Source organism: Nyctereutes procyonoides, unplaced genomic scaffold (genome assembly GCF_905146905.1).
Source record: "Nyctereutes procyonoides isolate TBG_1078 unplaced genomic scaffold, NYPRO_anot_genome, whole genome shotgun sequence".
In the NCBI taxonomy this organism is placed as follows: Eukaryota; Metazoa; Chordata; class Mammalia; order Carnivora; family Canidae; genus Nyctereutes; species Nyctereutes procyonoides.
In genome coordinates, this window is record NW_026575125.1 from 58,655,809 (window position 1) to 58,670,792 (window position 14,984).

The 14,984-nt window shown below is 34.4% G+C and overlaps 1 protein-coding gene across 4 annotated transcripts in view; it reads right to left on the minus strand.

Annotated features, from left to right (window-relative positions):
* ATRX (ATRX chromatin remodeler) overlaps nt 1–14,984 on the minus strand; it is a 304,453-nt gene that overhangs the window by 108,939 nt on the left and 180,530 nt on the right. For all 4 annotated transcript variants that reach the window (XM_055337613.1, XM_055337612.1, XM_055337611.1 and 1 more), the window contains 3 exons: nt 9,376–9,522; nt 9,039–9,216; nt 158–295 (listed from right to left, as the gene is read on the minus strand). In XM_055337613.1, coding sequence (XP_055193588.1) covers nt 158–295; nt 9,039–9,216; nt 9,376–9,522 — 463 coding nt within the window. The remainder of the gene's footprint in view (nt 1–157; nt 296–9,038; nt 9,217–9,375; nt 9,523–14,984) is intronic.

Genomic DNA, 14,984 nt, shown 5'->3' on the forward strand with positions numbered 1-14,984 from the left:
CTTGAAATGTATGGTATTCTTTCACAGCAGACTAAGATGAACCTACCCTGATCATAGTCAGAGACTATATTCGACAGAAGAAAGGCAAATGGTAAAGTGGCAAAAATGTATCTGAGGCCATGCCAACTCTACAGCATAACTGGAGATATTAACTCACACTCAATTAGGTTATTTTGAAGTGGTGTTCCTGTTAAAATAATCCTCCTCCTTGACCGTATAGAATTCATAGCTTTTGAAACTGCAGATGCTTCATTTTTCAGAATATGGCCTTCATCACAAACAACAAAGTCTGGGCCTATAAAAATGTATAGAAAAACAACATTTAATTAGTATATAATAAAATTTAAAATGTAATTAAAATTGAATACGTAATTAATTCGTTTAAGCAAATAAGTTAACTCTTTTTTTTTAAGATTTTTATTTATGTATTCATGAGAGACACCGAGAGAGGCAGAGACATAGGCAGAGGGAGGAAAAGCAGGCTCCATACAGGAGCCCAATGTGGGACTCTATCTCAGAACTCTGGGATCACGTCCTGAGCCAAAGGCAGAAGCTCAACCACTGAGCCACCCAGGCATCCCAATAAGTTAACTCTGTAAAGTGCTGCTCTTATGGGAAGATAAAACAATATCCTCATAAGAATAGTCATTTTTTAAAAGATTTTATTTGAGGGATGCCTGGGTGGCTCAGTGGTTGAGCTCCTCTCTTCGGCCCAGGGCGTGATCCTGGAGTCTGGGGATCGAGTCCCACGTCGGGCTCCCTGCATGAGGCCTGCTTCTCCCTCTGCCTGTGTCTCTGCCTCTCTCTCTCTATCCTTCATGAATAAATAAATCTTTTTTTTAAAAAAAAAAAGATTTTATTTGAGAGAAAGAGCCCAGAGAGAGAGAGCGCACAAGCAAGGCTGAGGTGTAGAAGGAGAGGAGGAAGCAGACTCCCCACTGAGTAAGGGGCCTGAAATGGGGCTCAACCCCAGGACCCTGAGATCATGACCTGAGCCAAAAGCAGATGCTTAACCAACTGACCCACTCAGATGCCCCAAGAATTGTCACATTTTAACTCTGCTGTATTTATTGTATTTTGTAATGTGGCATTAACTAGTATTAATTACATCCCAAGAGTAGAGTATTAAAGTACTAGTATAGATGGTACTTAAGATTCTTTAAGAATACAAAAATAAACAAAAATAATTTAAAAAAAGTGAGAAGATTCTCCCAACAGATTTAAGGTATTTGAAAAAATAAAATCTTTTTTAATTGGAAAACAGTATCTAAAGATATATTTCAGCACTAGTGTATCAAGTGAACACAAATGCCTAAGACTACTAGCAATTTATATATACATGAAAAGACAAATTTCAAAAGTTACATTGTAAGAAATACTACATAAATCAAAACAGAGGGGCACCTGGGTGGCTCAGTGGTTAAGTGTCTGCCTTCGGTTCAGGTCATGATCTAAGGGTCCTTGGATAGAGGAGCCATACATACATCGGGCTCCCTGTTCAGTGGGGAGTCTGCTTTTTCCTCTCCCTTTGTCCTCCACTCTGCCCCAACTCGTGCTCTCTCTCTCTCAATCTCTCTCTTTCTAATAAATAATAAAATATTTTTTAAAAATAAATCACGATAGACTCTGGAGTATCTTCCATTTAATTTATTCCAAATAACTAACAATATTTGCAGAACGGAAAATTTACCTGATAAAAGATAGCTAAATTGATTGTTACAAGGCTATAGGGTGGGAGGGGCAGGTGGGAAGAACACTTTCTAAGCTATAAAAGATCTTACAGCTGAGAGTAACTCTTTCAAAGAAATACATATGCTTTATTAAAATAATGTATTATTGTTTTCTAAAGTATCATTTATACACAATTTGCTTGCTGGCTAACATACATACTACTTAAATACTTATTTTGTCAAATTACTCTCCATCTGTTAGGCATTAGGGGAAATTTATCTTCTACATGATTTCAAAAGTAAATGCTTCAGTATGACTGATCAAATAATATAATTGTTAATCAAAAAATATATGTAATTATTAATCGGTTTTCACATGGAGCTACACAAATATTGACATTTTTAAATTACTTACTTTACTTAAAAACTAAAATCTATACCTAACTTTGTATTAAGACTACATGTTCGTTTTTTTGAATCCTAAAATTCTTCTGAAGAAAAAAATTGCCTTTTACACATGACTTAAATGATTTTCACGACCATATTCAGTGTTCATGAGGACATGGTAAAACAAGTACTCTCATACAATCTTTGTGAGAGAATAAATTACTATCTGACATTTTGGAAGACAACTTTACAGTATCTATTAAAATGTAAAATGTATGTACCCTTTGACTCACAGTTCAATTTCTGGGAATTTATCCTAAAGGTATACTTCCACACACACCCAAAGATACATAAAATATTCCCTGAAGCATTGTTTGTTTTGGTGGAAAATTGAAAAAACCCAAAAGCTATTCAAAAGGCATTAATAAAACTATAATGGAATGTTACAGAACTAAAATTAATGATATAGATTTCTATGTACTAACCTGGAAAGATATGCCAAATACATTATTAAATAAAAAGAAGCAAGTTGCAGAATCTATATTATGATACTACTTGTATTTAAACAACCACCTCAAACAGGGTAATTTTATCTGCATATAGACAGATGTAGCAAAGGATTAATCCTGCCCAAAGAAAGGTTAGGCCTTTGCCTTCAGCACCTGGGAAGTATCCTGTAAACTTGGAAATGTCCTGTCTAAGAAAATGGTCTTTATTTACCTGGATGGCTCGGGACACACACCAGATAGCCTAATGAGGTGATTTATGGGGGTAGGGGGGTCTTTGGGCCATGTGGCATCTTCCTGACCTTTGGAGGGATCAAGATCACTCACATGGGTGGTCAAACATGTGTACGTGACCAAGCACAAACTCTAAACAAGGCTTGTATAAGTGTACTTGGTTAGCAAAACTTTGTACTCACTGTTATGTATCATTGCTGGGAGAAGTAACTGCTGGCTGCAGAATTCCATTGCCAGATCAGCCTTAGTACTCTCCTGGACCCTGTCTTATACGCCTTTTCCTGTTGCTGATTTTAATTTGTATTCTTTCACTATAATAACCCATAACCATGAGTATAACAGCTTTTCTGAGTTCTATGAGTCCTAGTAAATTACTGAACCTGAAAGTAGTCTTGGGCCTCTAAACACTGCAATGTAAAATACATGCTTGAAAAAAAAAATCCACACAATCTGATTTAAAAATGGGCAGAGGATTTGATTAGAGATTCTTCAAAAGAAGACTTATAAAAGGGCAACAGGTACATGAAAAAGACCTCAACATCACTAATGATCAGGAAAATACAAATCAAAACCACAATGAGATATCGCCTCACATCTGTTAGAATGGCTATTCTCAAAGGACAAGAAATAACAAGTGTTGGTGATGATGTGGAGAGAAGGGAACTCTAGTGCATTATTCTAAGAATATAAACTGGTGCAGGCACTATGAAGGTTCCTCAAAAATTGAAAAGTAGAACTACCATATGAACCAGCAGTTCTATTTCTGGGTATATAGCCAAGGAAACAAAATCATTATCTCAAAGAAGTATCTGTGCTACCATACTTACCGCAGCATTATTTACAATAGCCAAGACATGGAAACAACCTAAGTGTCCACTGACAGATGAATGGATAAAGAAAATGTGGGAGATAGATAGATAAACAGACAGATATATGTGTGTGTGTGTGTGTGTATAATAGTATATTATTCAGCCATAAAAAAGGAAGTCCTACCACTTGTGACAACATGAATGTATCTTTAAGGCATTACATCAAGTGAAATAAATCAGACAAAAAAAGGCAAAACCTGTATGATCTCACTTTTTTGGAATCTAAAATCAAAACAAAATAAACTCATTGATACAGAGAATAAATTGGTGGTTGCCAGAAGCAGGTGATAGGGATGAGTGAAATGGGTAAAGATGGTCAAGTTACAAACTTCCAGTTACAAGATAAATAAGTCCTGGGGATGTAATATACAGCATGATAATCATAATTAACAATACTGTAGTACAGGGCAGCCCAGGTAGCTCAGTGGTTTAGCGCTGCCTTCAGCCCAGGGTGTGATCCTGGAGACCCAGGATCTAGTCCCACGTCTGGCTCTCCCTGCATGGAGCCTGCTTCTCCCTCTGTGTCTCTGCCTCTCTCTCTCTCTGTGTTCTCATGAATAAATAAATAAATAATCTTTAAAAAAAAAACAATACTGTAGTATATACTCAAAAGTTGCTGAGAGAGCAAATCTTAAACATTCTCATCACAAGAAAAAAAAATAAAATTATGCAGTGACTGGATGGTAACTAGACTTATTACATTCTGCAATATATACATATATTGAATCATTATGTTCTATACCTGAAACTACTATAATGCTATATGTCAAGTGTATCTCAAAAAAATACATGCTTGCTTGCATAAACACAAAAAAATTTCTGGAAGGATATACATGAAACAACAGTGAGACAGGAGGCTGGGAACTTTTACTTTTTAATATACACCTTTTCCTTCTGTTTGTATTTTGCTCAAGAATATGTATTGCTTTTATAATTTAACTTAAAAAGAACTATTTATTAGTGTGGCAATGAAAGGAAAGGAGGCCCTACCCTTAGTAAGGATATCTGAAAGAATAAAAGTAAGAAGAAACAATAAAAGTAAATATACTCATGAATAACCCTGAGTCAACAAAAAATGCTAAAAGATGTTATTCATATTGTTTACTAAGATAGGGATGTATATAACATTATAACATTAAAAAGTTTTAAAATATTTAATGTTTACAAGAAATAAGTTTTAATAATAAGCTTAGAAATATATCTTCTGGAAAACCTCATTCTAATGAGATGGTAGGATTTGAAAATAGCCATAGTAAAAATCATTCTAGAGAAAGTACAGGGAGAATGCAGTCATGAGGCTCTGGAGAGTAAAAGAAAAGGGTCTTAGCGAGAGGCTTGGAGAAAAGTTCTCCTGCTCAAAAATTAAGCCTGACTGAAAGATAGTTCAATAAACCATGGAAATTTGTCATTATTTTACATAATTACATAGGTCTATTTTATTGTTTAAATTAAACAGTACCTTGAATTAACATTGTGTGTGTGTTTAAAGGATTGAAGTACTGGTAACATGCTACAATACAAATAAAGCTTGAAAGCCTTATGCTAAGTAAAAAAGTCAGATATTGTATGATTTCACTTTTACAAAATGTCTGGAAATATTTTTACAAGATGTCCAGAAAAGGCAAGTCCACTGAGACAAAAAGTACATTGGTAGTTTCTGGAGGACAGGGCATTTGGAAGTAACTGCTAATGGATACTGAATTTCTCTTTGAAGTGATGAAAAATACTGTTCAAGAAGAGTTGTTCTTGAAAATGAGTTCAAGAAAATAGTTGTGATAGTTATATAACATTGTGAATATACTAAATGTCATTGAATTGCAAAATTTAAAATGGTTAAATGGATTTTATGTTATGTGTGTTTTTACTGCAATAAACTCTAGTCATTAAATTAAAATGTGGGATAATGTAGATTAATACTCAAGCTACCATGATGAATAAATGCTTAGCATGGCTTAAAGAAATGGTGCTATGAATTAAACAAAAGAGGCAAGTATAGTAATGAGGTTATCAACAGATTATTCATTTGTCAAAACCCAATAAAGTCTACATTACAAAGAATAAACTTTATACAAATAAGAAAACAAAGGAACTGATCTAAGTGACTTAGAGAATATTTTAACCATAAATTATAAAGCTATAGACAAAAACAATCACATAAACACTGTACTATAGTTGGTAAACTTCCTTTTCATAGAGGTACAAGTTAACAATTCTGAAATTACTTTACATGTATAATGACTCTGAACAAATAAATAAATGGATGGCAGATAGCTGGAGCCAGGATTCTCATAGTTGAAAAGGTAAGTAACAGATTAACAGAGATGAAAATGAACACTGTGATAATGGATTGGAGTCAAAGACACCATTATGAAATCAAGTTTATCTCTATACACACACACACACACACACACACACACACACAAAGGGATAGATTTGTGTATAGATGTAGATTTGTACACATACCACCTAGTTCTGTCTGCTGAGAGAACCTAGAAGCAATGATACTCCAGTAGCAAGAAACACCCCCAAACACTCAGATCTTGGTTTGTAAATACCATTTTTCAATAAAAGGAACCATGGCACATTACTGAAATGGTGAATTCTGGAGCAGGGGACAGAGATAATACAACATAAGCCTGGAGTACCTTAAAGTACCAGAAAATAATGAAGGTCTTAAAACAACAACAAGTATGAAGTATCAAAAGAATACAGGAACCAATCTACAAACCTCAAAGAGCTCCTAAATGGCCAATTTGGAACACTTTGAACAACAAAATAACAAGGCATTAGTTTATAATCTTAACATATAAACTAATAATATATGATTAGTTTATGCTGATACACATCAATGACTTATTATATAACTAAGTAGGAAAGGGCAAATCTTTCTCACAGAAAACTCCAAATTTTATGTACAAATAATGCTCACTAAGGGAGACAGAGCTTAATTCCTGCCTTCTCCCACCCTGGGTAAGCTAGACTTAGTGACTGACTTCCAAGAACAGAGTAGAGACAAGTGAAAATAGTAGAGCCAGTAATGTCATGTAGATCTAATGTACCCTTGATATGATGTGATGAGAAAGGTATTTCACCTCTGGTAAATTTTTTCAAAAACCTATAACCCCAGAGTCTAATTATAAGGAAAACAACACACACTAGGGTGAACTTTCTAAAGGACTGAGAAGATAATGAAAACTAAAGACTGAAAAGTTGTCATAGACTAAACAAGACTGTTGAAACACGACAATTAAATGCATTGTGGTATACCCTAGATCAGATCCTGAAACAAAATGTGGACATAAAAAATGGTGAAATTCAAATATAGTTTGGAGTTTAGTTAATATATGCCACCAATGTATCAATTTCTTAGTTTCGGCAAATCTACCATGGCAATGTAACATGTAAACAGTGTGGAATCTGGGTGCATGGTATATGGGAGCATTTTTACTATCATTTCAAATTTTCTGTAAAAAATTATTCCAAAGTAAAACATTTTTAAGATGTCACTAATTTACATGGAAATAACAAGTCTTATTCATGTCACAAGATTTAAGGTCTTAAAAATTTACTTCCTCATAAACAAATCACAATATTAAGCATCTTAAACTGTTGTTTTAACTACTCCAAAGCAATTTCTTAAAAATCTGTTGCAATATTCACTAGCTTAAAGTTTTCTGATGATAAAATAACCAAAGAACTTTCAGACAAATACTTTAATCACGGAAAAAAGATAAACTTACTGAGCCTTAGATTTACAATGGCAGTGTTACTTTGGTACATGTTAATTACATCATTATCTTAAAAAAGAGGCAAAACGGTATAAATATTCAGTTATAAGATGAATAAAGTCTGAGAATCTAATTTATAAAAAAAAGAAAAAAAAAGAATCTAATTTATAAAGTGGTAAGTATAGCTGATAGATAACACAGTACTGTGTAATTAAAATTTGCTAGAAGAGCAAAACTTAAATGCTCTCATCAAAAAAAAAAAAATGGGAGGAGACAATATGTGAGGTCATGGATGTTACTCAAAGGGGTGAATCCTTCTGTTAGACTGGAAGCCAGGCCTAAACAACAAGAGAATGGACCTTAGGTATCCTGATGGAGAACCCTAACCACAGACCACCCAGGGACTACCTCATTCCACCTATCTAGCAGTTGGTATGTGGTTACAACATCCCAAAAGAGGAAGAGTTAAGTTTGTTGTGCTTATTGCACTTGTGCAGAAAGCAGCCACTTACCGTTATTTGATCTATGTCTCTAGAATAGAAATAATGTTGTGGTTTTCTACCCCATTGAGGCATTTCAAATATATCTTGGGAATAGACATGGATAGCTAGCTAATTATTATATAATCCAGGTCTGTCACTCAAATGTTATGATCCTAGAACCCAACCCCCAAAAATTGATATAAGCCCATACCCAGGAGTTTCTGGGCTTCTGTCTCTCTTGAGTGGCCCACCTCTCCCTGGAGTACTTTAATAAAACTGCTTTTCTTTCATTTTGCTCTCCTGTAATTCTTTAATGTAGGCAGTGAAAGTAACTGAGACTTCTTTCCTTTTCCATCTAACTCTCAATAACACTTCCAAAATGTATTGCCCATATCAAAATCATCACATTGCACACTTAAAGTATCTTACACCTTTGTTCATTATACCTGAACAAACCTGAAAATAAAGAAAATTTAATTAAAAAAGGCAAACTGATGGATTCTAAAGAATATTGTTATTTTGACAGTGAAAATCAGACTTTAACACACATCTAAAGCCTCAATAAATGTTTCATAAAATACTTAAATGATAAAGTTTAAATAAAAAGAAAAAAGATACAAATAATTTAAAATTAGTTTTGCAAATAATACAACTTGCTGAAGTGCCAAGTAAAAATTAAATATTTGGATCCTGCATCATGAGGATTACTGTCATAAGGATAGACAGTTATTACAAATATCAACCTTCTATAGTAATGATGCTTTAAAACAAAGGGAAAAACCATGCAGCAATTCTAATTACATAAACTTGGGAAAGAAACTTAATTGTTTTAAGAGTAGGAGAGATGTCTTGTTTCCATCTAATATTCAGACAATTGGAAGAAACTGCAATTGTGACTTAGGCACCTGATGCATTTTGTGTTGTTTACAAGATCTCCCCTAAAAACCTCAAATACTTCCAGACTCAGCAACTGAATTCTGAAAAACTGGCAACATTAAGAGAGCTTTTACTATAATAAAATTATAGAAGAAACAGAAAGAAGGAAAAAACCAGGACAAATGAAACAAAAACCAGATACTTAGTATGTTGCTTGTTAAACATAACATCAGCATATTTTTTATTCAACTTGCTAATTTATCTCAGTGTCTGTTAATAATATTACCTGGATCAACCAAAGCTTTGTTAAAGATTTCCTTAAGTTTCCTACTCTTCACATTCCTTCCTTGAGCAAGGTTTCTGTACATCTCATAGCCTATGATCATAACACCACCATCTTCTTGCCACCTCTGCAGCATGTAGCTTCTCTCCTGAGGACGTTTCACAGTTGCTAATTCAGAGACCTTTTGTGGGAAAATAAAGATTTTTAAAGGTAACTATTAGGAATGTAGGAATACTGCACATTACCATGGAAATATGCATAACTGGCAATTAATCTTTTTGTTTACTGTATGAATTTCATGCAGTTATTTTAGTCAAAGAAAATATTTAAAATATAATACCTCAAGCTTCTCATCATCTTTTAATCCTTCCTGCCACTTCTCAAATTCATTCATCCAATTCAAAGCAGTATTAAGAGGACAAACCACTAAAGCTGTGCTGAAATCCAATTTGTCACACAAAAGAACTGTATGAAGAAAACTTACCACCTACAAGAAAACAAATTAAGTTACCATCTTCAACTAAAATATCTCCAGAAAAGTTAAAATAAAACAATCTTACAATTTACTAGTTTTGTTTTCTTTTACCTTCAAACAATAAAGCAACCAACCAAAGGTCACAAGTTCCTAACCAGGCAAAGTATGAGGAAAGAAATATAATATATAAAAAGATGGAGTTTGATTACATGATGTATAAGGTTCTTCCAACTCCAAAGCTCCATGATCCTATGATCAATAATAATAATGAAATAAAAAAATAACCATACCAAAACTTCAACTAAGTCGAACACAATGCCCCTTCCCACAAATTTTCAGAAACTGCTATTGACCATTTAGAAGAGAATGGTGTCATACAGTATTTTTCCATTTTAAAGTATTCTGAATTGATAACTCGGGAAGATGGAGGTAAAGTACAAGGACCCTAGGCTCACTCCATCCCACAAATACAGTAAAATAACTATAAAATCAATATAAATACCCCAGAAATTGACCTCAAGACTGGCAGAACAAACTCCACAACTAAAGGTAGAGAAGAGGCCACATCAAAGAAGGTAGAAAGTATGGAGATGTGGTCTAGGACAGAAATGGATCATAGCCACCAGGGTGAGGAGGAAAGATGTGGTTGTGGAGAAGGAGAGACAGATTACCACACAGGGGAGGATACAGGGAAAATGAATCCCCAAAGCAACTGGCTTAGAAAGTGAGGGGGCCAAATTTGGTGAGTTTGTGCAAACAGTGGGGCCTGACGTCAGAGGGCATGGCTGGGATATAGCCTAGAGGACACTGTGCTGCTCTTGGAAAGAAAACAAGCAGTGCATGGACATACAAATGAAACAGTGAAAATAGCGAAATGAAGAGTGCCTGAGGCACACAGAGGGGCGGATATTCGCTCATCTCAGACCACATCCCAGGGAAACAGCATTCACAAAGAGACCCCTCCAGGAATGAAGAAACTGGTCAACATCATTTCCCCATCTCCTCCCTTCAGCATAAGCACAAAGCCACCTGTGGGAAGTGGAAGAGCATCAACACTCATTAACTAACTTGGTTAGACTAAGCCTTAACTGCCAGCATTCCAGCAGAAGCATTCCTGAGGGTTATGCTTCCCTTAGTCAGGACAGAAAGCCCTCTACCCCAGAAGGCTCACCCAAATCCCTGCTCACACCATGTCTCCCCAATGGGTTTTCAGGATCTCAGTTCAGCAGCAGTTGCAACACTTTTCATTTCACAAGCAGACCTGAGCACATCTACTTAAAATATACCACATTCAGGTGAGGAACCAAAAATGTCAACAACAGGCAAAGAGAACCTTTGCAGAAAGCTGCTATAAGGTATAAAGTGGCCAGAACAAAACAAGGTACACACAGCAAACACTGTAGACACTCCCACAAGCATCAGACCCTAGGAAACAGGGGACACTACATGACACAGTACTACAAGACCTTTACTTCATAAGGCCATTACCCTAAAGAACAGGAAACAGAGCTCAAATTTCCAACACAAAGAAACACACATCAAGACATAAACAAAATGAGAAGACAGAGAAATCTATCCAAATAAAAGAACACATCAAGGCCATGGCCACAGATCTAAGTGAAATAGATATAACTAATATGCTTGATATATAATTTAAGGGAATAATCATAAGGATACCCACTGGACATGTGAAAAGAGAGGAATACAAGAGTGAGATCCTTAACAGAGAGATAACAAATAACATATCAGAGATAAAAAGCTCAATAAACAAAATGATGGGCTCCCTGGCAGATCAGTCAGTCAAGTGTATCTGCCCTGGGCTCAGGTCATGATCCCAGGGACCTGGGGTTAAGCCTTGTTTTGGGCTGCCTGCTCAGTAAGGGGTGGGGCCTTCTTCTCCTCTCCCCTTTATCCTCCCCTCAAGTATAAGTAAAATCTTTTTTTTTACAAAAAAGGGCTCAATAAACAAAATGAAAAACAAGTTAGATGAAATGAAAAGCAGGCCAGAAGAAGCACAGAAACAAATTAATGACCCGGGTGACAGAGTAATGGAAAGTAATCAAGCTAAACAAAAGAGAGAAAAAATAATATGCAAAACAAGAAAAGACTTATGGAATTGAGTGACTCCATCAAACATAATAATGTGAGGTGCCTGGATGGCACATCAGTCGAGTGTCTACCTTTGGCTCAGGGTGTGATCCCAAAGTCCCAGGATAGAGTCCCACATTGGGCTTCCTGCAAGGAGCCTGCTTCTCCCTTTCTGTCTCTACCTCTCTCTTTGTGTCTCTCATGAATAAATAAAATCTTTAAAAACAAAACAAAAAACACAATAATGTTTCTCTTATAGGACTACCAAAGGAAGATGAGAGAGAAAAGAAGACAGAAAATTTGAAAAAATAATAGCTGAAAACTTTCCTAATTTGGGGAAGGAAGCAGATATCCAGATCCAGGAAGCACAGAGAACTCCCAATAAAATCAACAGAAACACACACACACCAAGACATCCTATAATTAAACTGGCAAAATATAGCGAAAAAAATTTTTAAATAAGCAAGATAAAAGAAGTAACATACAAGGGAAAACCCACACTGCACCAGCAGCTTTTAAAGCAAAAATAAAGTGGCACCATATATTCACAGTGCTGAATGGGAAAAATCTGTGTCCAAGAATACTCTATCCAGAAAGATTATCATTCAAAACAGAAGGTGAAATAAAGAGATCCCCTTACAAAGAAAAACTAAAGAAGTAAGAGATATTAAAGGGAACTCTTTCAGTTGAAAGGAGAGACTAAAAGTAGCAGGATAAAGGAAGAAACAACAAAAGGATTAAAAATGAATATTTCTGTGAAAAATCAGTAAAGAAACAAATAAAAGGATGTAAAACATGATACTGTGCACTGAAAACATGTGGAAGAAAGGAGTAAAGAATGGGTTCAAACTTAAACAAAAATCAACTTAATATGGACTGCTATATGCAACTCTAATGGTAACCATATATCAAAAACCCATGAATAAATATGCAAAGAATGAAGAGAACTAAATTGAAATATATCACTAAAGAAAATCAGCAAAACATGAAAAAGACAAGAAAATATCAAAGAAAATCTTCAGAAACAACACAAAATGAATAATAAAATAACTATCAGTAATTACTTTAAATGTAACTGGACTAAGTGCTCCCAAAAAGGACATAGGGTGACAGAATGGATAAAAAAAAAAGACCCATCCCTAAGCTACATACAACAAACTCATCTGAGACCTAAACAAACCTAAAGATTAAAAATGAGGGGATACAGAAATATCAACCACTCAAAAGGATGAACAAAAAACAGCCAGAGTAGCAAGACCTATATGAGACAAAACAGACTTTAAAACAAAGATGGAACAAGGGACAAAGTAGGACAGTATATAATAAAAGGGAAATTTTAAAAAGCATCCAACAGGGGAGAACTCAAATACATAAAACAATCAATAACAAAAATAAAGGAACTCTTTGAAGATAATACAATAATACTGGGGATATTAACACCCAACTTACATCAATGGACAGATCATCTAAACAGAAAACCAACAAGGAACCATTGGCTTTGAATGACACATGGGAACAGATGGATTTAATAGATATATGCAAAACATTCCATCATAAAACAGCAGAACACACATTCTTTAAAGTGCACATGAAACATTCTACAGAATATGAAATATTAGTCCACAAACAAGCCTCAACAAACTCAAGAAGACAGAAGTCACAGCATAAATCTTTTCTGACCAAAAATGTTATTAAACTAAAAGTCAACCACAAGAAAAAAATTAGAAAATAACAAATACATGGAAATTACGTAACATGATACTAAACAATTAATGGATCAATCAGGAAATAGAAGAAATAAAAAACTACATGGAAACAAATGTAAATGAAACCACAATAATCAAAAATTTCTGGGTTAGAGCAAAAACAGTTCTAAAAGGGAAGTTTATACCAATACTACCTACCTTAAGCAAGAAAAATCTGAAATAAATAACCAATCTTTATGCCTAAAGAAGCTAGAAAAAGAACAAACAAAACCTAAAACCAGCAGAAGGAAGAAGATAATTAAGATTACAGTAGAACTAAATGATTCAGAAAGACAAAAAAAAAAAAAAAAACAACAGAAAAGATCAACAAAACAAGGAGCAAATTACAACAAAACAAGGAGCAAAAAAAAAAAAAACAACAGAAAAGATCAACAAAACAAGGAGCAAAAAAAGCAATAAAACAGATAACCTCTACCTACACAGAGAAATAAAAAAAGAGAAAGTACTAAAGTAACTAAAATTACAAATGAGAGAGAAATAAGAACTGATGTTACAAAAATACAAATAATTATAATAGTATGAAAAACAATATACTAAAAAAAGGACAAAATAGAAGAAATGGATAAATTTCTAAAAAATATAAATTGACAAAACTGAAACAGGAAGAAATAGAAAATTTGATGAGAACCATAACCAGCAAAGAAATTGAATAAGTCAAAAAGCCATAAGAAACACAAGACCAGGAAAAGATGATTTTATAAGGTGAATTCTACCAAACATTTTAAAGAGTGGACATCTATTCTTCTTGAACTATTCCAAAATACAAAAGAGGAATACAACGTCCAAATTCATTCTATGAGGCCAGCATTACTCTGATTCTGAAAAAAAAAGACATCACCAAAAAGGAAAACCACAGGCTAATATCCCTGGTAAACACTGATATAAAAATGCTCAACAAAATACTAGTAAACCAAATCCAATAATGCAATTTCAAAAATCATACACCACGATCAAGTACAATTTACTTGGGCTGCAAGAGTCAGTCAATACTGGCAAATCGATCAATGCGATACATCACAATAAAAGAACAGATAAATACCATATAATCATTTCAATAGAAGCAGAACAAGGATTTGACAAACTACAACATCCAGTCAGGATAAAAACCTTCAACAAAGTAGGTTCAGAGGAAGCCATAACTGAACATAACACAAGACCATACATGGAAAACCCATAGCTTCCATCATCGTAAATTGAGTAAAACTAAAAACATCTCCCATAACTTCAGGAACAAAACAAGGATGTCCATTCCCACAACTTTTATTCAACATAGTACTAAAAGCACTAGCCATAGGAATAAGACAACAAAAAAACAAAAGGCACTGAAATCAGCAAAGAAGAGGTAAAACTTATACTATTTGAGATGACATAATACTTTATAAAACTCAAAAGACTCCACCAAAAAACTGCTATAACCGATAAACAAATTCAGGACAGTCAGGACAAAATGACCAACAAGCAGAAATCTGTTCCATTTCTATACATCAATAATGAAGAGGCAGAAACAGAAATTGAGAAAACAATACCATTTAAATTTGCACCAAAAATAGTAAGATACCTAGGAATAAACCTAACCAAAGAGGTGAAAGACCTGTACTCTGAAAAGTAAAAAGACTGATA